Here is a 22,963-nt window from a genome sequence, read left to right on the forward strand (position 1 = left end):
TATGTGACAAACATAAAATGAGAATTAAATAACTCCCTTGGAAGAGTTGTTTTGTGACTGAAAAATGTATTTACTATTCACGATTAACTTGACGTGGATAAAAACCTTTGAAATAAAATGAAAAATATGGGAATTGCTGTTTTTATGTCACATAGAGACAAACGAGTTTGATTGAGAAGAACCTACACTATAAATACAATTTTTTAAACATTACCTAGAGCTCAGTGTATCATTGATTATCTAAACTGGTTTGAGGAAGGCCTCGCAAGTGAGTCAAGGCTCATAAAAATAAAACTGGAAATGTATAGAGATACATTAATTGCAACTGTAGATTCTAGATTTTACTATCGGGTTACTATCACCTGTCAGATGTGACGATTCTAATCGGTTGTTTGATTTGTGAACACACAAAATGTTATAAGCTGAAAAATTATAGGATATCTATCCATAGATCCAATATGAATCTATAACATAAATGTTTTCATAGCATATATCCATACAAAAAAAACCTAACACGAATTTAACTGGTTCTCATTGTATTTTATTACAATAAAAATGAGCTTCCATTACAAAACGTAAAACCGTATCCCTTTCACTTTTTACAAATGCCATGGTTATACATCGATGAAAATCTCCAATCCCATGCTTCCATTACACATTATTTTTTTAACCTATCTCAGAAAAATTAGTTTTATTACTAGACTAGCTATGTATGTATTTTTAAGATCCATTTCCTTAAAATGTACCTAGCCTTACAGAATTATACAGTAAAGGTAATGTCACACCGTTCACCAAATTAGATCAAATACAAGAGCTTCCCTCACTTCCTTGAACTTGATTAGAGGTGAAAAGTTCGCAACGTCATCGCAATGAGAATCATCCTTGCATAATTTCTCTATTTCCTTATGGAAAATTGTGATATTGAAATAGTTGATAGTAATATACCACATAGTTAAAACTCATGGTTTAAAACACACATTTTGCAATTGAAATTTACATTTAAATAAGTATTTTACTGTCTTAGTGAAGGGATTTAGTATTTAATTTTACAATAGAGCATCTTATTACCCTACTCTTTCCCCGTTTCTCACCTCCAAAAAGGCCAAATTAATGGCCTCATGAAGTATGACCACTTCAAGCCGGTTATTCAAGCTTTATTGTGTCACCAGCTACAAAAGATGCGACTCTAGCATTTCTTTGTAACAAGGGAAAGTTCATGTCAAGGTTAAGACCTTTTCTACCTAGAAATTAGCTCTAGGAAGAGTAGTATTTGGTAATCGTTTTCGTTGGTAATTCCAACCTAAGCGGTGGGTGGGATCTCAGCTTCTCGGCCCAGAAATGTTTATACAACAACTAATGCATGTATTTAGTTATTATTTGACCTTTTCTTTGTCGTTAATTTATTTAGTTATCCAAGCTTCCCAGTTTAGGCATAAAATTATATTTTAAAAAACATTAAAACAATACGTTTAAATTATTTACACCTAAATAAGACTGATGAATGATTTTAAAGACGGCTTATTAGACAAAAATTAAAAAATCAATAACACAATTATCTTTGTTTTATTTTTAAGCATTATAGTACAAATTACAAATAATTACCATAGTAGAGAAATAGCTATTTAAATATCAAAATGCATATTTTATTTGTTGGTAATATATTAAAATAATTTCAAATATGAAGACTCATGACGCCAATTTATCAAATCATTTACTTGATAACAGTAACTAATTTTGATTAATTACACGAAACAAATTATAGTTTTTTTTAAATCTCAACATGTGTGTAATATAAGAAATCTTAATAGTTTAGCATGCGTATTGTAAGGGAATTATATTAATATTATTGTGGTTTTTTAACTCCTTGTACATAATATATAAATAATTCATAATAACCCATTAAATATAATAAAAAAAATTAAAATAAAATAAAATGTAAAAAAAACTCGAATGTGCATTAAGATTTCACATTAAGATTTCAAAAATACTTGCACCTGTTGCTGAGCCAGATAAACCTACATAAATAATACATATATAAAAAATAACACGGATCCGTAAAATTAACTGGTGTACATGGTTAAATTGCTTAAATGTATTTTTTTAAATGGGTTGAACCCTTTCGTTGAACAGTGTCGACTGTTTTTTTTTATATTTACACTATTACAAGAATACAATGGATTGGGTCCAGTACACCTATAATATGGCCCAAATCGAAGACTTTTAGATCATTGTCTCCAGGATTTCAAAAAAATCGATTCTATAGTAAAAGATTTTTATTTACTGTGCAAAAATTATTTTACAGTTTACGTATGAAATATTGAATGGTAATAATATAAATACCTATTATATTCATGAAAGCTGTAGTGTGTTGTCACCATGTTAAGATGTTCATAAAGAAGTGGTTAAAATGTGATATAATAAGCCAGTTTTATTTTCTATCCAACTAGGTTGTACTAATACTAAACACTTTGAGAATTATCTAAAAATAGGGTGTCTTTGGTAATATATGTTAAAGTAAATTAAAATTACCTAGCGTATTACTATTTCAAAATGTTATATATCTAATATTTTGCCTCATAAGGAATATTATGAACGTCCAAGAAACTACATTTTACATCTATTAGAATAGCCTCACCAAAGATGTCAGCCATAGATTCATACATCGACCTATATTTCTCATGCATATAATAGCCTTTGTAATGTTCTTAGGTGTAAACCATTCCATGGAGACAATAGAGAGTTTAAATTTATAACTTCTGACACGTAGGCCGTTAAAGTCTCCCGGAGATCTTTCACGATTGTGTAGCCTATTACTTAATATTTGATAGCGTCAATTTGGAAGAGAGTTCTAACATTCTTTTTTAAACTTACAGTTAGAGTAGTTACTGTTTGTAAATTTTAAGCTTAATTTTGATATTTTACTTAAATAAAATTCAAGAAAATCTTAGCTTCTTTCAGGTTATAAATAAGCAAGAATTAAATTATATTCTTGCCAAATTTCGCACATTAACTACGTCATAATTATTTAATAATATTAGTTAATTGTATACAACTCATCCAAAGGACAGTGTTGTCACTGAATATACAAAATTGAGAAATAAAAAAGCCTTTCAACGTGAGTGTCAACTCAACAAATCAAATAACTTTTAAATAAAGGAAATTGAGTTTGTTCATAAACATACTACGTTTTTTAAGTAATTTTTTTAAATTATAAGTTTTAACTTATATACCTTTTATAAGATTTTTTTAATAAATCTCAATTATACCTTTAGCTATAATAATACATAGCAATAATTTAAAAGAAAAAATATAGAGATAAAATTCAGAAAATCGATAAAAACACATTTTTATATTTTATAAAAGTTTACTGTCAAATTAATACCAACAATCTGCAACACAGGAAGAATTATAAAACGAAATAAACTTACGTATCCGTACTATATACCCTATTAGAACCCTGCCAGTTATTCGGAAAACATTGCAGATATCAAATTTTAAATGCATTTCAACATTAAATCCAAAAACCCTATATATTACTAAAACTTAAATATTACTCATACATAAACTTGCCTTTGTGTCATTCACAAACTAAATTCAGCAAACCAGGAAGAATTACAAGATCCACCAGACATCTAACTTCCAACCTCCCACCTCCACAATATGCACTTGGCGGGTGATGTTTGCACAATAAACGCTAAATAAACTGACAAGACATTCTGTCTCGTCTCACATGTAAATGTCAAACTTCTATGAATGTTTCCGGTTGTAAACCTGTGAAAGATCGCTTTCCGTGACTGAATGCACAATTACTTTACTCCAACCATTACCCGGCCTAAATAAACCTCAAGTTGACAGCTTTGGTAATGGCTGGCTTGTTAAGTTAGTATATCGGGTTTGTGTAGGTAATTAGTGTAGTATGAAATATAACTCCTTCTGTGAGCTTTGAGTTATATGGGCGAAAGTTTTTTTCCCGTACTTTATATTCTTAAAAACGTCTGTTATTTAATTCGTGCCGAATGGACGATTCCAGTTATATGTTATATATGTAAATATTTAGTATAATAATAATTTGAAAAGCTTTGCTGTTTTAACATTGGCCAATGCGTATTTTGTTAGGATGGACATGATATAAAGCTTTAAAATAATAAGTTTACATACGGCTATGATTTTATTAGACTCTCATTTAATAGCTTTTATATTAGTGGCGAATTTAATATTTAAATAAACTGGAGGTGGTCCACTGGTCGAAAACTCATTCAAAAATATGTAATGTACAGACTTCTCTAATTTCACCCCACACTGTAAATAGAACATGTGATTGGAATTTCTTATTTTTTTAGATTTTCTGTTTGTGTTCCGTTGTTATTTTGTCACCAGCATTGCAACCCATAAGGCCCATATATATTTTTTTATTTTAAATTCATTTTTATGCTTTGTTTAGCATATTTTAATTAATAAAGGGATTGTGTACATCTACAGGAAATATCTTTATAACAGTATGAGTAGATTTTCCCTGCGATGCACACGAACTGAGAAAAAATGTTTTCATAGAAACACGCTTGCCTATTAATATATAGATAACATACACTGTCTAGCCATGAGCTAGAATACATCAAATACTTAGGTTTCTAAAATCCTAAATAAATCGTAGTATTTTATTAGCCTAAATAATTAGTCCTGTCTCAATAAATTGAAATAATTATACACATACTTTAAATGATGGTGGAATAATTGTACTTTAAACTGCATTTAGCTATGCTGGAGCTGATAATAATATTTTATGCTCAATGTGTCAACATGTTAAATGTGTTAAATGTTAAATGTGTCACCATATCTTAGTTTTGTACTCGTGTTAACCAAAACTTTCTTTCTTAGCTAATAAGCTTTGTTTCAATGTATCATAACTAGGTGTCTCCAATCTTAAAGACAAGGCTGTGAAAAGTATTTACTAAACTAAGGTAACCTTGTAGCTAAAAGCGTGAAAGTAATAGTGCATGCGTGACATTATTTGGACGAATATCAAAGTGTACCTTGCTCGAATAATTCTAGTTAATAAGATGAATCTAGTCTTTTACATCCTGCTGGTGAAACAACAATCCATCATTTAAAGGGAAGTAAAACAGTACCTATTGGCCCTTATGAAAAACTGACAAGGGTATATAAATAACTGATAATCAGCCAAATTATGACACCAAAAGTCTCACCTTTAAAGAGTTGTACCGAGACCCGAATTCTTTAATAGCCTTATAAGGAGACTGTTTACAGCAACACCGTGCTCCCAACGGAAAATCTTACATAAAGCCTAACACCTATTGTGGGACAAATCATTGGTCTAGCCTCAAGTCAAACAATAAACTTGTTAATGCTATTAAAACTCAATATAAACATGACTTCCCTACAATTGAACAGTTTTACGATTTTGTGCAGAATGCTTGTGTAAAACACGTCAGAAAACCACTTGTGGTTAAGTACTCCCGATGCAATATAATTACTTAGATTGACGCAGTACTCTTCTTCACGCGTATGTTTTTTACATCTCTACAACTTAGCTATAATCAGTTCTTAGTAATTTGGAAAAACATAAATGGTGTGACAAATTATTTAAACTCAAGTTGATACAAGCAACTCCCGTAGATGGTTGATGAGATTTAGTCGTCACCGCCTAAACTACGGGGAAGACAACAATCACAAATCACGACACACACAGTTACCCTCTGCAGTTTCGTCACATAGCCAGGGATCACCCAAATGAGGTAACTTATGGCGAAAGGTCAATAGTTACAGAGAAAGGGCCTGATCATCATGACAATGCCGCGCTACCGCTACTCTGCCACCTCTTTGCGAACAGAACGTGTTGCCCAATGCTGGATACATCGAGCGATATAGTGCCCGGAAGAAGGAGAACAACTGGTTTATAGGGAAAAGATCAGTAATAGTCCATTGGCTTTATGTTGAATTAAATATCTCTTGTATTAGTTTTTGCCCTAAAATGTAAATTAGCTTATAATGAAAAATCCCAGTTATCCTTACATTTTTAGCATTAGAAGTTGAGAGAGATTCTTTATGTAGGAATTCTTTATTCTTTTCATTGAAAAAAAAAAAAAATAGCAATTATGTATTCTGTAGTTAGCTATTTGTATATTCCAATTTTTTTTTCATTTATCATTGAAATTTTAAAAAAAGGTGAAAAATGTGAAATCGCAAATCATAACAACAAAAAAACGGTATTACTTATTTTTTTCGGCTAATGCCGTATTTACCCAGAAAACCAGGTTTGAAACGCCGTAAAAAAATAGCAAAGTGCCAAAAATGGCAGGTTTTGGATAAACCAAATTAAATAGGTCCAACCTAACTCAATCTAACCCAACCTAACCCGACGTAACATGCTTAGGTTAGGTTAGGACATGCTTAGGTTAGCAAAACGCAAACAATGACAGACTTTTGTGTAAACCAAGGTTAGGATAGGTTAAGTTAGGTAAGGTTAGGTTAGGTTAGTATTAAGTTAATGACACAAAAACAATAAGACAAATACATTAAAATAAAAAGTCCAAAAAATATTTTTCAAGTGCCAAAAATTGCCGCTTTATACTGTTTTTCGTGATTTTCAAACTCGATTTTCGTGGTAAAACAGGCGTTTCACCCAAACGTGTCAGAGGAAAAAGTGCTTTAAATAGCATAATTTTGGTAGATAAGGTGTAAAATACAATACAACATATGTTCAGTATAAAAAAAAAACGATTTGCCTTTTTGACACTTTTTGCATCATTACATAAAACAGAAGTAACAGTTTTTCTGTATGAACAAAACTGCACTGTTGCGCGTTTGGCATAATCCTTGGTTACCATACCAAAGAGATCAATACCCTAGAAGGTTTTGGTTACTGAACCCCAGCTTTGTTTGTTCATCTGATTCGGGGAATATAGTCTTGTATGATACAGTATTCAAAAAAAATAAAAACAAACCAAACCGACAATATAGGTCATTTCCAGAAAAAGGTTACAAAAATTCCAACTGTCACACCTTGAGAAAGTTAGTCTTAAACTAAAACCAATAATTTAAATGTTATTTTAATCGAACAGTGTTAATACAAAGCACTTCTCTTATGGCTAATGCAGTGTGTATGTTTAAAATACTCATAAATACCGACGAATTTCATAGGTTTAAGATATCATAAAATTTCAAAGTATGACATTTGATTTTTAATGTTATAATTTTGTTTTCTTCCTTATTTAGTTGGTAACATACACTACTTTTTAAATTCATTATTCAGGAAGTGGTTGACACGAGAGAAAAATAGATGTTTATCGTGAAATATGTTCTTGGACCTTTGAGCTTTTAAATAACGATTCCTGCTGAAGCTGTAAATATGCAGTGGAAATTTGTGAACTATGTACCGATGAGGTTACTAATTAAAAGATTGAAATATAAATGATGATAAATAATAATAAAGAATTGTGTTGGTGAGTTAACATATAAGCTTTACGAAAAAGATCTGTACATCCACTAATAATCTCCTGGGATAAGTTATTCTTTAATTGCAAAGAAATTTACGTTCGTTATGGCCAAATGAACCTAAAACCTAAATAGTGATACATTGAAAGAAATAGTTTACTATAAAATACTCCAAATTCTACGTTTGTTCAGGCCTAGGGTATTATTTTGTAGTTTCTTCTAACACCAAAAGTCACCGTTCTCCAACTAACAGCATAAAATTAACCATACCTTTAATTTCATCCAAGCTAAATGACATCACTTACACCTACGCCTACGCAACCATCCAGTAAATAATGAAATAAAACTTTATCCGGATGATTTCCTCCCGCGTGGTAAGACGCGCCGCGGTGGCATCGTGGTGGTGGGAGTACCTGGTAGGGGGAGCGCCACTCGTCGTATCTAAGGGTATAAATGGTGGACGACCCATGGACCGGCACAGTCAGTGACTTCCATCTAGGACCTACCATCATCATGTACACGGTACGTGCCAGTGGAGGTGTGGAGGAGTGTAGTGTGTGTGGTGACCGTTGACCCAGAGGACTCAAGAACCCCGAGGCTGCGGTTTACGCGGTTCACAGTGTTTTCGGGATTGATTCGAAGTGGTTTACGTCGTATCGCGTTTGGGAAAAAAACTTAACGCGATTCAATACTTTATATATTTGCTCGTCGATCACGTGTTAGGGAGTAAAATGTTTTACTTTACATCGTGCAGCTTTCTGATGTTTACAGTGTTTTCGGGATGCATTCGAAGTAGTTTACTACGTATCACTAAACATGATACAGTTTTGCTTTCATATTTTACACGACGAAGACGTATAAAGCAGTAAGATTGCTAAGGACTATTTATCCAAGGCCCCCGTGCGATTTTCTGAGGGTTAAACTTTGTTTATAGTAGTTAAAGCAATTCAATATGCAATACTCGTGTTGTTATTTTAATCTACTCTTTGAATACACCTGGGAGTAAAATTACGGATCAAATGTACAATGAGGTTTGAAAAACCTTTTCTTAGCTTCAATAGTGTTTACGGAATCGCCTTCATTTTGCTATTTGCGTCGAGTAGTATATGAAACAGATTAATGTTAACGTGCAATTATACGTTGATTGACTTGTTGAACACTTTTTGGCACAATTGTGTAAACTGAGGCTAAACTATTTATTTCCGTTTGTGTGTGTGCCGTTTCATGGCCTTGATATGTTTTTTGTTCTAGGGCACGGTAATAGCTCTAGTTTTCAGGGGGAACTAGAAGTGATGTTATATTGACCAGGTTTTATTTTTATGCCGTTAAGAAGAAATGATTTATCATTCATGTTTAAGATTTATTAAACTGTTTTATATAATTATTTTTAGACAAACCCAATTTATCTTATAAAAAAAATAATACGTTTTAATTTCCATATAATAATTGAATTTTACTATGTTAAGAAGTTAAACCATAAGCGATCAAGGCTTCAGACTGTCATTGCGAAATAAAATAATAAAAAAATCCTTAGAACTATTTTTGAGCAGTCAGGGCTTATTTTATAAGTATATCAGTGGCGCTTTAATATAAAGAATAGGCTAAACTTAGTCGGGTTATTTTTAATTAAATGATTTCTTAATAGCACAGCTTGTAAATGTAGGGTCTACAAAAAAAAAAAAAAAAAAAAAAAAAAAAACTAGCAAAAGCTTATTGAATATAACCATCCAAATTTCAGTCATTATTTTATCAGTTCACAATTATCTAAGATGAGCAAAACGCATGGTAAGGATACACTTTTGGGGATTTTAATACAATATTGTATTTAATAACAAAGCAAAATCTTTCCTAGAACCCCCTCCCCTATATTCAAGCGTTGATATTTTGTGTGTGGATATAATACTCGAAAATTATTCAAATTGTTTATTGTTTGGGTTGCTATAAACCCCTAAATCTCGGTTTTATATAGGCTATACAGATTGTTATCTTTTTCATCAAAAATATGTGTAGGCTATGTTTTATTAGTAAAACAAAATGAAAAGTACCTATAGATGTTTGCATGTGTAGTCCAACTTTGTAAGGTTGTTCTTACAATAGATATAACTTTTCAATGTACAGTCAAATTTCAACAGTTGATATTATACGAAATGGTGTTCCAAACTGGATAAAAATGTATTATACTATCAAGTAGCAGTATTCATAGTATTCACTGGCAAAATTTTACATTTTGGATAAATTGCTATTTTTTTATGAACTGGATAGAAAGGGAGAACGATTGAGTTTTAAGAACCATTTGACTCATTTCGATAAAACTAGCACGATATTGTTTACGCAGTGCTTTGAAGTGGGTCATATTTCTTTGATACTAGGGTTTTACTTGTACAAGACATTGATGATAACGGGGAAAACATTACTGCTTTGGTATTTTAGACATATAATCTTAGCTTCTTTATACAGAGATAAAAACAATACTACTTCTATAAATCGTACTGATTTCTTATTAGTTTGGCGAATCCCTAATAGTATTCATTGATAAGCTAAAAACCCTTTGCCAAATGCTTTAAGCTTAACTTTATGTTTTTGTTTTACTAGAAGACAGGAAAAACAGCTTTACGTGAAATGAGATTGGATTCTTCTTCTGCTTTGCTTAAATTTAGTAAAATCGGAGTTGATTTGTTATGTTCGTGTGAACAAGTATAACTTTGGTTTGGTATTACGGTGTTATTATTAAAACACATACATTTATATAAAACTGTTCCTATACGTCAGATTGGTTTTTGCCTAACATTAAAACGTTTCAACAGTAAAACTCGTTAAATAACCAAATGTGTTTACTACTACTCATTCTCGTGAAAAGTTTTCTTACAAGGACGGTAATATTTCACGAATGTCATCAAAGATAAGCCATCGAACTAGGAAGGGCAACAATATCAGGAACCGAATTTACATATGAACGTGTTATAATATAGTATAATTATAAGCAAGGTAGCCGTGGGCAGGCATGCGTAGTTCGCACGCTTCTTCGGTCGTCCTTGATTCAAACATGCTTCAAGGATGTGAGGAGACACTTGCGTTCAACGACTCGCCACACACACTGTGTTCTTTGATATTTAAGATCCTTATTTAACTAGTTTAAGATTTATTATGTTATTTAACCAAATATTACATACATTTTCCATAAAATAAGTAGAGAAATCAGGTTCTTAACGGCATCTTTGGATCTTGTCTTCAGTGGCTAAACGCAAATGATCTCAATCGTTGTTGTGGTGTTTCCAGACCAACCATTTGACAAATAAAAAGGTTAAACTACCTTTTGTAGCCTTGTTACCTGTTAAATGAACCTATGAGTAAAATTGGACCACAAGGCGACGACAGGTAGTTTTACCTTTGTATTTGCAAAGGATCTGTACAAACAGTCTTTAAGTAACCAGGAAAAAAGTAAACCCTATTATATCGTTATTTAGTTGGAATACATAAATAAGCATCAACAAGAAGAGTCCGTAAATCTACTTTTCTGATGGAAAATATTAGCAATTCTTTTGTATATAACACAAACGTTTAATCGAGTAGCAAGGCGACACGTGTTATCCAAAAAATATTACGAGGCACTAGCCATGTTTGTCTTATACTCTGTATTTTTTAAGCTGTTTTAAAGAAAGGCAATCGATAGCATTTACTAAAATGCAATTTGCATTACGATTATAAAGCCTAAATTCAGTATTGATGGCCTGTGATACCCGATAGTACTAAATTCAGTTAATAAAACCTGTCCATGTGGAACTACTTAAGCAAATTAAGAATTATTCTTAACGTTTCTTGCCATCCTCAAAATATTTCTCACGAGTACTCTTCTATTATTTTTACATGAGCGTAATCTCATTACAAGGCCTATTACAAATACAAAACCTGTAATCTATTAAGGAAAACAGTAGCGGATCTGTAATTCAACCATTAAAGGATGGACTACAATTAGCGTGTCACATCTACCACTAATTGTTTCTAAATTAGGCATTTAACAACTGGTTTGAGGAAACATAACTTTAACTCTGAGTGACGCCTGAATTAATTACAGTCTTCAACCAGCTGTCTCAAAACCTCAGCGGCTCTTGGGGAACGGCGCTGCATTTCATCATTGCCTTAATTGGGCTTGGGTTAAGTGAGAGTACTATACAAGTCTTTAAGGGTTATGAAATTTTTAGTAACTCGTAGTCATCGATGTATTAAATGGTTTTGAATTTGGGACATGATTTTTCTGTTTTAATCAGGTTAACAGATAGCTTGGAGGACCATTTAGTTGATTTATAAAACGTAGTTCATATTTTAACTTCTGTGTACTTTTCAAGTTAATTTAAATTATATTAATTTTAGATTCAGTAATGGAATACTTTAATGTAACTTACTTTTTAACGTGTTTTACTGTGAAATTAAAAATTGCTCTCTAGATAAATCTTTCGAGATGAACATTCGTGGAATTTGTTCATACAGAATATATTAGTGTTTTAGGGAGGAAACTCTTAGGTTTTTTTCTGTTTAATTTAAATTTAATTTTGTTTCTTATCCCTAACAATTTATTTTTTATAACAAATATACTAGTTATACTCGTATTCGTTATGGGACAAACAACAAGAATTAATTTGTATGTTTATTGTTTATCAAGGGTTTTTGTGACCCAATTTTTTTTAAAATTTTTTCTTTTACAAATACATTTTTACTGAAAATTATAATAAATCCACTTTTTTCATTTCATTAAATGTAAGTGCATGGACCCTTGTAGATTTAACGTTCTGAAAGAATTGTTTGTGAGTAATTCACCCTCAAATAATTGTGCCATGTTCTTTTAACATTCCTGCAGTACTATTAATATAAAAGCTTTCAAGTACACCTGCAATTTATACTGTATAAATGAATTATTAAATTCTCCACCAAAGTAAAAACTAAATAAGACAAAAAAGAACATGGTTAAACAAAAAATATTTCCCGATCAATTTTATACTCTACTTAGAGTAGAAACATTGTTGCTTAATTTTCATGACTCTTTTGTTACCAACACTTAATTACAACATGAGTTTAAATACTGAGTCCAAGTCGATTGCGTATTACAAAAAAAACCCCTTTCAATTCCTCTCGTTCAAGTTAGTCCTTTAAATAGTTCATTCTGCTAAGCTGAAGATAGTCAGCAATTAATTTTAGAAATATTTTAGGATATTTTATAACCTATCAGAAAATATTTAATCAAAGCATGTCACGTTCTTGTAACCTATTGTTCACACAACAATAATTGATCCAAAACTACAGGTTGTGATGCACCGCTTAAAAGAAAACACATTGACGTCAACACTTCATATCCACTCACACTCACGGGTATGACGTCACCCGTTGTTTCTTTACACCTAATCGAGGTTGCCCGAAGGTCCAACGACACAATAAACCAAAACATTTCTCTCCTCTTAACACTTTCTCCGCAAGGCCGCCACACAATGCACGCCGTACAATTAACTGTTCGGTTCCCACCGTTACACAACACAGGGATGTGCGGCAAATGTTAACCGTATGCTAATCAATTTGCAACGTGGCTCATTATCGATTATCACATATCGATATATCGATAGTGTAATCGGATATCTCGGTGTTGATAAAAGGTGAGGCAAGTGTATTTCACAAGTCCTCTTCGGCGCAACAGAGGGAAATTTAGTGTCCACGGGGTTATCTAGTAGGTAGAGCCGGGGTTGACCTTTGTGCCCGAATGATAGCTGTGTTTAAATAAGGATGTGACCTTTTTGGGAAATCACTGTATTTGTGTATAAGTCACTAACACAATCAGAAAATGTATTTCTTAGTATTTTTACCGACAACTATCCGTCACCACTGACTATTTGATGGGTAACTGTGATCTTAAAACAGTAGCGTATCGTAAAGGTATAAATCCTTAACAAAACCTTACATATAGATAATTCAAACATTACAATGGAAACCTTTAATTATCACTCAATCATCTCGTTAATTGGTGGCCTTTTGATCACGGGAAAAAGGTGTAAAAAGAAATAGAAAATAGAGGCGGATGAAAATAATTGAAGAACGAAATACCTGTAATTTCAATAAAAACTATTTGTCAATACAAAGCATACAATGTATTCAGGGATTTAAGCTTTTTCGCCCACAAACCTATACATACACCAGCAATAAACCCTTCAAAACAAATATGCATTCCTAAAAAAAAATTTATTTTTCTTACAATCTTTCAGCAATAATGGTCTAACTACATTAAACAGCATTAATAATTCTCGGAATAAATACACTGTGTGTAGAATATCACGAAGAAAAATACTACAAACCACTTTCAGTAAAACACATTGTGCTCGCTCACAAATTACTTTTGTTAACAAAACATTACATGATTTTGCTACAAAACTTAAACACAAAACAAAATCTATTGTAATATCGCATTCCAAAACTGTCCCAGATCATTTACAACTCTTAAACCTTCCAAAATCTTCCGTTGCGTGTCTTCGAGTAATAAAAAAAATATCTCATTATAATTTAAATGGAAACGCTAAACAAGACGGTGGGATCATTGAACTTGGCAGTCAACCGGTTGCGTCACGAGACCGACAGCGGCATTCCTCGAGAAAGTGAAATGGTTCGAACTGGTTGCGAGTCAAGTTCATTGCCGAACCGGTTGCCTTCTTTGCCAAGAAACCGGATCACCGAGTTACGGATTAACGAATCAGACAGACGTGCAGATGATTAAATGCATCACAACCAGTTTGTCATGTTCGATAAGAGTATTTGATTCGAGGTTTGGAATGTGTGTCGTGATCAGTTTGTATTAGTGGGTCATTTGATTTTCATATCACTTCGCATTAATCGTTTAGAGTAATAGAATGACCTTATTATATTTTAATAGCTGCAATACACGTTCTTGTTTGTGTCTTCTTTGGACACACTTTTAACAAAGCGTTATATTTCTACTATTGATTGAATTAAACTACACCCTTATGTTTTCCAATTTTTTCAAAATAGTGGCAATAATAGACATAATTTAATCACTAAACTTTCAGATTTACATATTTTATTATGACCACGCAATTCTATGAATAAAAAAAGACTAATCATTTTATTGCATACGTTCCTCAATTCCTCTTAAAATCACGCTTACTTGTTTAGGAACAGCATAATTTGTAACGTAATTAAATAATTTAACAAGCAATCCTTATTTTCCAAATGTATTTTACTAATGTGACTAGATTTCAAAGACCTGCCTTGACATACTGAATGTTTCTAGATATTCAGGGACTCCAGTTCAATCGTATTGTACCAAATATTTCTCACAGCAACTAGAACACCATAAACAATAGTGCTAACAAGCTACCCCAACGGCAATACTGCCAACACAATGAATAATTAAATAATTACACTAACGTTTGCGCAAACCTCAAGCTTTCAACATGAACTTGGGAAATAGGGTTGTAATGGTAAGGTTGTGGGAAAGCACGCATTGGAATAAACACGCACTCACGCACACGCAGACAAGCACACACAGACAAGCAAGGAGTTTACATTTCTCTAAGTAAGGATAATAACAAGACAAGACAATAGTTAAGTTAAGTGTTAATAGCTGGATAACTTTATGGCTACAAGTTGCATTCCTGAACAATAATGTTTCACTGTCAATTAACGTTTATCCTCTCCCTCTACCGTTTATCATGATGAATTATTAATTTTCTTTGTTTTTACATTGACGATTGTGGTGTAGCGACAGCTATATATTGTGTTGTGTCTTCCTTCGTTTATCTGTGTGGAAAACTCAATAAGTTTAAACTACACACTTGCTTACATGTTAAAACCTTAACCACAGAACTCACCAGCTGAGATAAGCATCATTACACGTCCACCCACCCAAAAACTTTCTACGCCATACATTAAAGGCTACATGGAGACTATCAGTTGCGCAACATGTAGCTTTGTAGCACACACAGACATCAAACAATGATTCGTTATCCAGGAGTTATCGCTTTGCCTTTCTATGGCTACTAGATATAGCTTGACTTTGCGTAGCTGACATCGTTTATTGAAAATATCCTTTCCATGATTATAGGGACATACAAGTCCTTACGTTTCCTTATACAGTGTTTGTCATTTGGCATAGGAAAGTTGGGTTTACAATTGTAGGGATGAATTATGAGTGTATCAGAATTTATCTAATATTTCAAATTATTGAATTTTTAAATTTGTGCTTAACGTGTTATGTTTTATAACAGCTAACATATTAAAACTTTATACTTATGTGGATCAGCATAGTTCAAAACCGTAAAAACAAAAACAGATTAAGCTAAGCATGTTGTTGATATGAATCAATCAAATGGGAACAACGTACTTGAAACTCTTGATCAATTGATCTACAACCAAACAAAAGCATGTCAGAAGAAGCTAAAACATAGTATTTTGATATATGATTTTTACAATTATACAAATTTATTTTATAGACACGTAGAGCATTATCTAAAGGTTAACTTGACATTTTTCAGAATCCGGCTCTCTGAAATGTTATTGGTGTGATCAAAGATCAAACTTGACACCCTGACACCTAATTTTAAGACGACACTCACCCAAAAGTAACTTCTAACATTTGTATTTTTTACCTCACAAGTATAACTATTGATCAAAATACCTGAGTAAATATAACTCTTAAATATATTAAGAGTTATATTTAATAGTATATATAATTTAATAGTATATTTAACTATTAAACATATTATATCTCTTATAACTTAAATATAATTCACTACAGGATAGCATAACTTTCAATTCAAATTAATGTTTCCTGAATGTGTAAAGTTTCGACACAAACATTAACAAACTTTACGATAAATAAACTCCACAATTTTCGATTATGCCATCATACCCAATCCTAGCAATCACCTGCAAGCCAATTATTATAAAACATCCCAACTTACCTCTTCATCTGAGCATATTTGGAATTCCAAAATGCAAATGTCAAACGTTTATCCTTCGTTACAAAAATACCCATCCCACAACTCCTTGCAGTTAACATTCTTTCTGCCTACACGGTTATGCAATAACTATTATTAGTTTATGTTTTCCAGCGTTGCGTCAAAAGGAGAATATGTTTCTTATTTGGCTCATCATAGGTTGCGCCACCAGTGACATAATAGACATTGACATTTGCAAGTGTGTCATTATCCGAGAGTTTGTGTAAAGTTCGTTGTCGATTGTAATATTTATTTAAAAACCTGTTGTGGTTGGATTTCCACGTCTAAATTAACTACACGAAGTAACTGACTGACACAGACGGTGGCTATTTTTAAATCCATGCACTTAGTGTGGTGTTAAAAAATTATTGAGTTACGATAACAAATCATGCAATGTTTTATTTTATTTTAGTTCTGCAACCGTAGAAAATGTAAATACTTAACCAATTTAGTTAGAAATATTAAAATTTAAACTGAACTCTTGGTGTCTTATGATGCTTTCTGGGAAGACGTCACTAACGTCCATAAAGATTTTCGTCATGAACCACGTCATCATTTGCATATTTCTGCCTGACTTTTCACTTACACCGATATTATGAAGAAGTTTTAAATATAGTTTTACTCTGTGCCATTTAAATTGTCAATTATTTATGCATATTTTTTAAAGTGCATTAAGTTTTCCGATGTTTTTATTTGTAACTTTATGTTGCAGATCGTCGCTCTCTGTGCCGTCCTAGGGATGAGCTTTGCCGCACCCCAGCAACCTCAGACCTCACCCATCCCCATCCTCAAGTCGGAGCAAGAGGGACCCAACCCAGACGGTTCTTACAGATGGGCGTAAGTAGCATAGTCGTCCAGTCATTAGTGTAGTTCCCGGGTAGTTTAATATCACACTTAATATCAGTGGTATATCTATAAAACTTGGTAGAGTCTTTATTTTAATTTTCAACAACAATATTGCATGAGATCATTGTAGATCTTCCAAAGGCTTCGGCTTCTAAAAATGTCAAAATTGCACTTCTTGGTATTTGGTGGCTCATTTTGAAATTCAAAATCAATAAATTACAAAAAAGTGAACTTTAAATGCGAAAAATATGGACATTTGTAAAATAATTTTCTAAATGTTATCATTTGAAACATCAATCAATTGTTGAGCCTGATGACTTGGTGGAATCTACATACTTTTAAGTAGTACTTAGTGTATTTAAAAGTCACCCTTGGAAATTTTCTTCCTAGTATTACATCCAGTTTTAGATGAGTGACTTATCGAGTCATTAATATGGTTAAGTAAGACGTAATGTATTTGAATTCAATGTAGGCATTTTAAAGGAAATGTGTCTAATTTACCACTAGGGTTAGTAAGTTAGTACGTAAAAAGGGAACGGCCAAATGATACCCAGCAATCCTCAAACACAGCAATTCTTAGCACATGTATATGGTGTGGTGAGAACACACCATATAAACACCTCTCTACACGCAACAAAAGGCAATTCTCACTAACAAAGTCTGAGTCATGGATTGAACGTAACTACTTCTTAACACTCCATGGTATCTTACATTAACATCCTAGAATCATAGCACTTACATTAACAAGTCGCGTCCCTTTCCTTTGGCGGTAAAGTCTAACCTTGAAGACGCTCCGTAAACTATACCACTTAGCATAACATTCTATTAATTTAAATAAACATCCCGGATGCCGAGAGCGAGCTAATGTCCAGACATTTTTGTCAATTGATAGTCAAGATTAGCATCAGAGGACGTTCGCTTATGTTCCGTAAACATCCACAACCGCGGGAGGTCCCAGATTCCTTTGTTAGCTGCATCTTGACATTGTATCCGATGCAGTATCATTATAATAACGTGTATCCGCGCCTTACAATAAGTCTCCTAAACCTGTTTCACGTGTACATAGGTGGTGTTTCGCCTTGGAGGTTGCCCAATCCGACCCTCGGCAACTACAGCCAGGTGTCATCCTTGGTTAGCGTTTGATAAATGGATCTTGAGTTGCCTAAGAGAAACATCTGCTACCTCCGTTTATCGTCTTCTTTGTCAATTTGCCACCATATGAATTGCACATTGTGTTTTATAGACTTTTTCATTTGGTGTGTCCTATCAATGATCGAAATAGAAAATAATTTTAGCTCAAAATCTATTTGTAATGTTTGCTTAAAAATCTTGAACAACAGTTTTATTACTTCTATATTAAAAAACATTATGAACCGTTTGTGTAGTGGTTTGAGTAAAAGTCTTTTTCTAGACAATTCGGCTTCAAATTTCAACTACCATCGATGCATTAACTGACACTGACAAGATCCTGTCATTTGGATCCCACCTTTTGCTGCAAACCCGTTTATTTACAAAAAATGTTTATCTGTTGAGAACGACTTGTCTCTGTATCGGAGAATTTGCTTCAACCAAAATCCATACGACTATTTAACAATTTTAACCTTTTCATGCCCTTTTGTGTAAGCGTTCTGGTATTCAATGGGTTTACAAACTAAGAGACTTTTACCAGGGGGTGAAACATTAATATTTAAAGATAAAACTAACTTACCAATAATGCAATATTTTGATGACTAAGAACAAGTCTGAATGATAAAAAATTGGCCAAACAGTACAAATAAATATTCTCACATTTCTATTATATTTGAATATAAACTATACATAATCACATGGATCTCCTAAAATAAAACTTTGTATCTCTCTGTCTGTCATAACCTTCAACAGTCATTTCGTCCATCTGGGGGCTCGAAGAGGAAACATTCGTAAAACATCCCCCGGACATCAATCAGTACCTCCTCACTATGATGTCATTTACGACTACAACCGTTATCCAACCGATGTAACTATTTAACACTATGGTACCTTACAATTCAAACTCCTACAAGCATTTCAATTGATCCAGTTGAACTCACACCGTTATCCAACCGTAACAATTATCAGTTCAAGCCTTTCCAAACGCTTTTCATCGCTAAGTGTCTGCAGACCATCAATAGCCGCTGAGGAGTGATTGTTGCTCTAATGACACATTGAGTAGTTTGAGCCGAGTCATCACCAGATCACTGTCTCATTGGGTGATTCGAACTGAGTTACACAAGAGATCGCAACCAGGAAATGTAGCATTTCGGGTGAACATTGTGCGATTGGGCGATTGATAAACTTCTATTGGCCAATCATGGACTTGATCATGTAACCATTTAGGTTTCTCCATTTAATTCTTATAGAAATCAAATTGAAAATAAATAATAGATTAAGCATGGCTTTCAGTGGCGAAATTCCTCCTTTGCCGAGGAAGAGAGAAGCTTGGAATATTTTGGTTCCTAAAGGCTGACCAATAACCCCGAACATAGGGCCCCCACTAAATTGACATATGTCAAGCCCCAAAAGAAACCTAATTCCTAAAAAAATATTCTAATAAAAATTAACCAATAAAGCTATTCCCAAACAAAACGAAATTATGATATACAGTTTTTGCAAATGTAAATTAAGGCCCCAAAAGTAGTTGAATTCATAACATTTTAATAGCACTTCACTGTCTTTTTTGCAAAGACATTCTCACTGAAACCACATCTGACATTTAAAATACGTAGCGTTTATCTAGATATTTTACTATCGAGGTCAAATGACGGACCATGGTCTTTCCTATTTCATTGACCTTCTAGCCCTGAACCTTGTTGAACTATGTTGAGGTTACTCAAAATGACCTTTCACATCGCAGTGTACCTTAAACTACCTTAGTGACCTTAAGACTTGTAACTCAGTGCTCGATCCTTACAAAAAAAAAACAAACAAAAAAATTGGTTATGGTTTCTCAATGGGTTATCAAATAAGTATTTTTTAATCAGAATATTTATACATCGTAAAGCGGTTTAGCATATTTATTTAGAAGGAACCTGTGAAAAGCGATGCAAAAATACACAAAGTCAATGTAAAATAACTCAAAGTAAAAAGACAATCCAATCTTGGTCGTTTAGGGATGACCACGACGTTGAAAAAACTGGCCGACATTTCAAGTGCTAGGCAATAAATGTCGCGGATTCTACTTCGTATAGACACGTTAGGCAGTATTTTCGTCAATCCTACGACACAACGAGGTCCTTAGACTAAGATTCTACTTTGATCATGAGCCTACCTTATAGTTCAGTGAACATAGTATTAAAAAGAGCTTCACATTTTCACTCAATCGTTCTTTTCACAGGTACGAGACAGGCAACGAGATCGTTGCCGAGGAGAAGGGGTACGTTAAGAACGCAGGCAACCCAGAACAAGAGACCCAAGTGGCCGAGGGATCCTACAGCTACACAGCTCCCGATGGAACAAGGATCTCCGTCACCTACGTCGCTGACGAGAACGGATTCGTTCCTGTGGGAGACCATCTCCCGACTCCTCCTCCAATCCCAGAGGCCATCCTCAAGGCTCTGGCCTACATCGAGGCTCATCCCGAGGAGAACGAGCTGGGAGCCGGCTCAGCGCCTCAACCCGCAGTAGCGAGACCTACCTACTGAAGAACTGATCAGTGAACGACTCTCCAGAGAGAATCGCTCATTAGTGAACGAGTTCAAACGGACCAAAGTGAAGTGATCCTGTGTCCTAACGATTTACTCATTGAGTTACGGCTTTGGAATTGTGATTTTGATTTCATAGCTGTAACTTGAAAATCAAAATATTTAAATCACGATTTCATCGATTCCATTGTATTATATCTGTCCCCCTTTTGTATCTTGACACGTCTAGTGTTGCGTGGTTTTTTATAAATAAATGTTTAAAAACACTATACAATTGTTTAATATTATCCTACAAGTTCGAGAGTACTTATTTGTGTCATATATTGTGTTGTGTACCTATGTTTTGGATATGCTGTAGGGATATTTGGTTACGAGCAAATATGGCTATAATAAATTAAAATCAAGCTTTAGAGATCATGTAATTAAGGAAATTAATTGTGTAAAGAGACCTTAAAATTTATATTAAAAATCTCTGATTTACAAACAGAATGTTTCAGAAAACTTACTTTTCACAATATTAATGTTATTTAATTATGACGTTTGCGTTCTGAAACACCAACGACAACATATAATATTAGAACACAACAAAGAATGTAACCAAATGTATTGAAAAGTGTTATTCGTACCTATCCTACTACTTTTAGTCACACCATTCATATTGTATTTATTTATTTTGTGGCCAACCCATGATTATAATGTTTTATTATATCATGTTATAGTGTTTTATTTTAAAATTATAAATGAAACGTTTCCAAAGGTAAAATTATGAAGACCATGTGATTTACTGGTTTTAGATATTTGTATATATTTGTATATTTGTATATATTTGTGGTTTACTACCTAAAATAAGATTCATTGCCAATCTCGACCAAACAACGAATCAAAATTATTGTTTGGCACACTACACAGTTAATTCGTCTTTTTATGTCCCTACTTCACATCATAGGACGCTATTTCCAGCCCGGAACTGTTTAACACTTTAATTTAGGCTAGTAGGTGGGTTGCGGTATTTATCACATGGATAAAATCCATTGGGGATTGGCAGAATTTGAACTAGGTACCTCGAGATCCTAGACCAGTTGGCTCCCCCAAGAGTGCAGGCATTAGGCATTTAACCAACATTGTCTAAAATCACTCTCGTTCGCCTGAAGAGTAAAAGCGAATTTACAACTGGTTTCATAGATTTAGCAAAGCTTAAGGAATTTGATGACATTGCTGTTTTAGTAAGTTTTGGTTATTGATTCCCTAGCATTTCATTAGCATCCATTATCGATGAAGATGGTCCATTCCAATCAGACATCCAATCCCTTGAGACAGCAGCACACAATAATTGGCCTGCGTATTTCAGCAGCAATGTAAGTGTACGAGTAAAATATAGTGATATGACCCATGCAGACGATGAAAGGAATATAAATAAACTATGATGGAGAATATAACTAAGACAGTTTGGTGTGGTTTGGTCTGGCTTTAAAAAAACTTATCCAGTTTATTTGTTACTAGTTTAGCAGAACTGTTACCAGTTTATTGGTATCTCTGAATATGCTGTTTGGACACCACAGACGTGGTATGTCCTCTAACTCGAGAAAGGACTTGGGAAAATTAATTGTCTTTGGGTAGTTGTTTGTATATAGTTGGAACAGAACCAAACAAACACATAACTAAGGAGAACCTTACACTTATTAGTAGCTTTGAAAATACCAACTTTTAAGATTTGATATAATAATTATAAATAGGTCAGATCTTAAAAGATGGTATTTTAAGATTGTATTGCAAAATACTTAAGTCCATACAAACAGTTTTAACCATGATAAAACTACTACTAAAAGAGTTAACTACAGGAAAGATGTATAGTTACGTCTTCAAAATCATAAGTCGCTTCGTATTCAATTCCACTCTGCAGCCGTTAATTCAAGAGTTGCTTTGCAAGTAATCCTTTCTGCTTCTATTTATACGAGATCGATTTGGATTCTATTTATCCTTTGGGAATCCAATTAATAAACGAGGTAGCACATTGAT

The 22,963-nt window shown here is 33.3% G+C and overlaps 1 protein-coding gene across 1 annotated transcript; it reads left to right on the plus strand.

Annotated features, from left to right (window-relative positions):
• Positions 1-7,924: 7,924 nt before the first annotated feature.
• Positions 7,925-21,221, plus strand: LOC128986033 (endocuticle structural glycoprotein SgAbd-4-like). The gene is made up of 3 exons (XM_054406118.1): positions 7,925-7,974; positions 17,155-17,279; positions 20,641-21,221. The coding sequence occupies exons 1-3, from the start codon at positions 7,966-7,968 to the stop codon at positions 20,945-20,947; spliced, it is 441 nt and encodes a 146-aa protein (XP_054262093.1). The 5' UTR covers positions 7,925-7,965; the 3' UTR covers positions 20,948-21,221.
• The last annotated feature ends 1,742 nt before the right edge of the window (positions 21,222-22,963 follow it).

The sequence above is a fragment of the Macrosteles quadrilineatus genome, unplaced genomic scaffold (genome assembly GCF_028750875.1).
Source record: "Macrosteles quadrilineatus isolate MER2022 unplaced genomic scaffold, UCM_ALF_1.0 Scaffold_2__2_contigs__length_208266976, whole genome shotgun sequence".
Lineage (NCBI taxonomy): Eukaryota > Metazoa > Arthropoda > Insecta > Hemiptera > Cicadellidae > Macrosteles > Macrosteles quadrilineatus.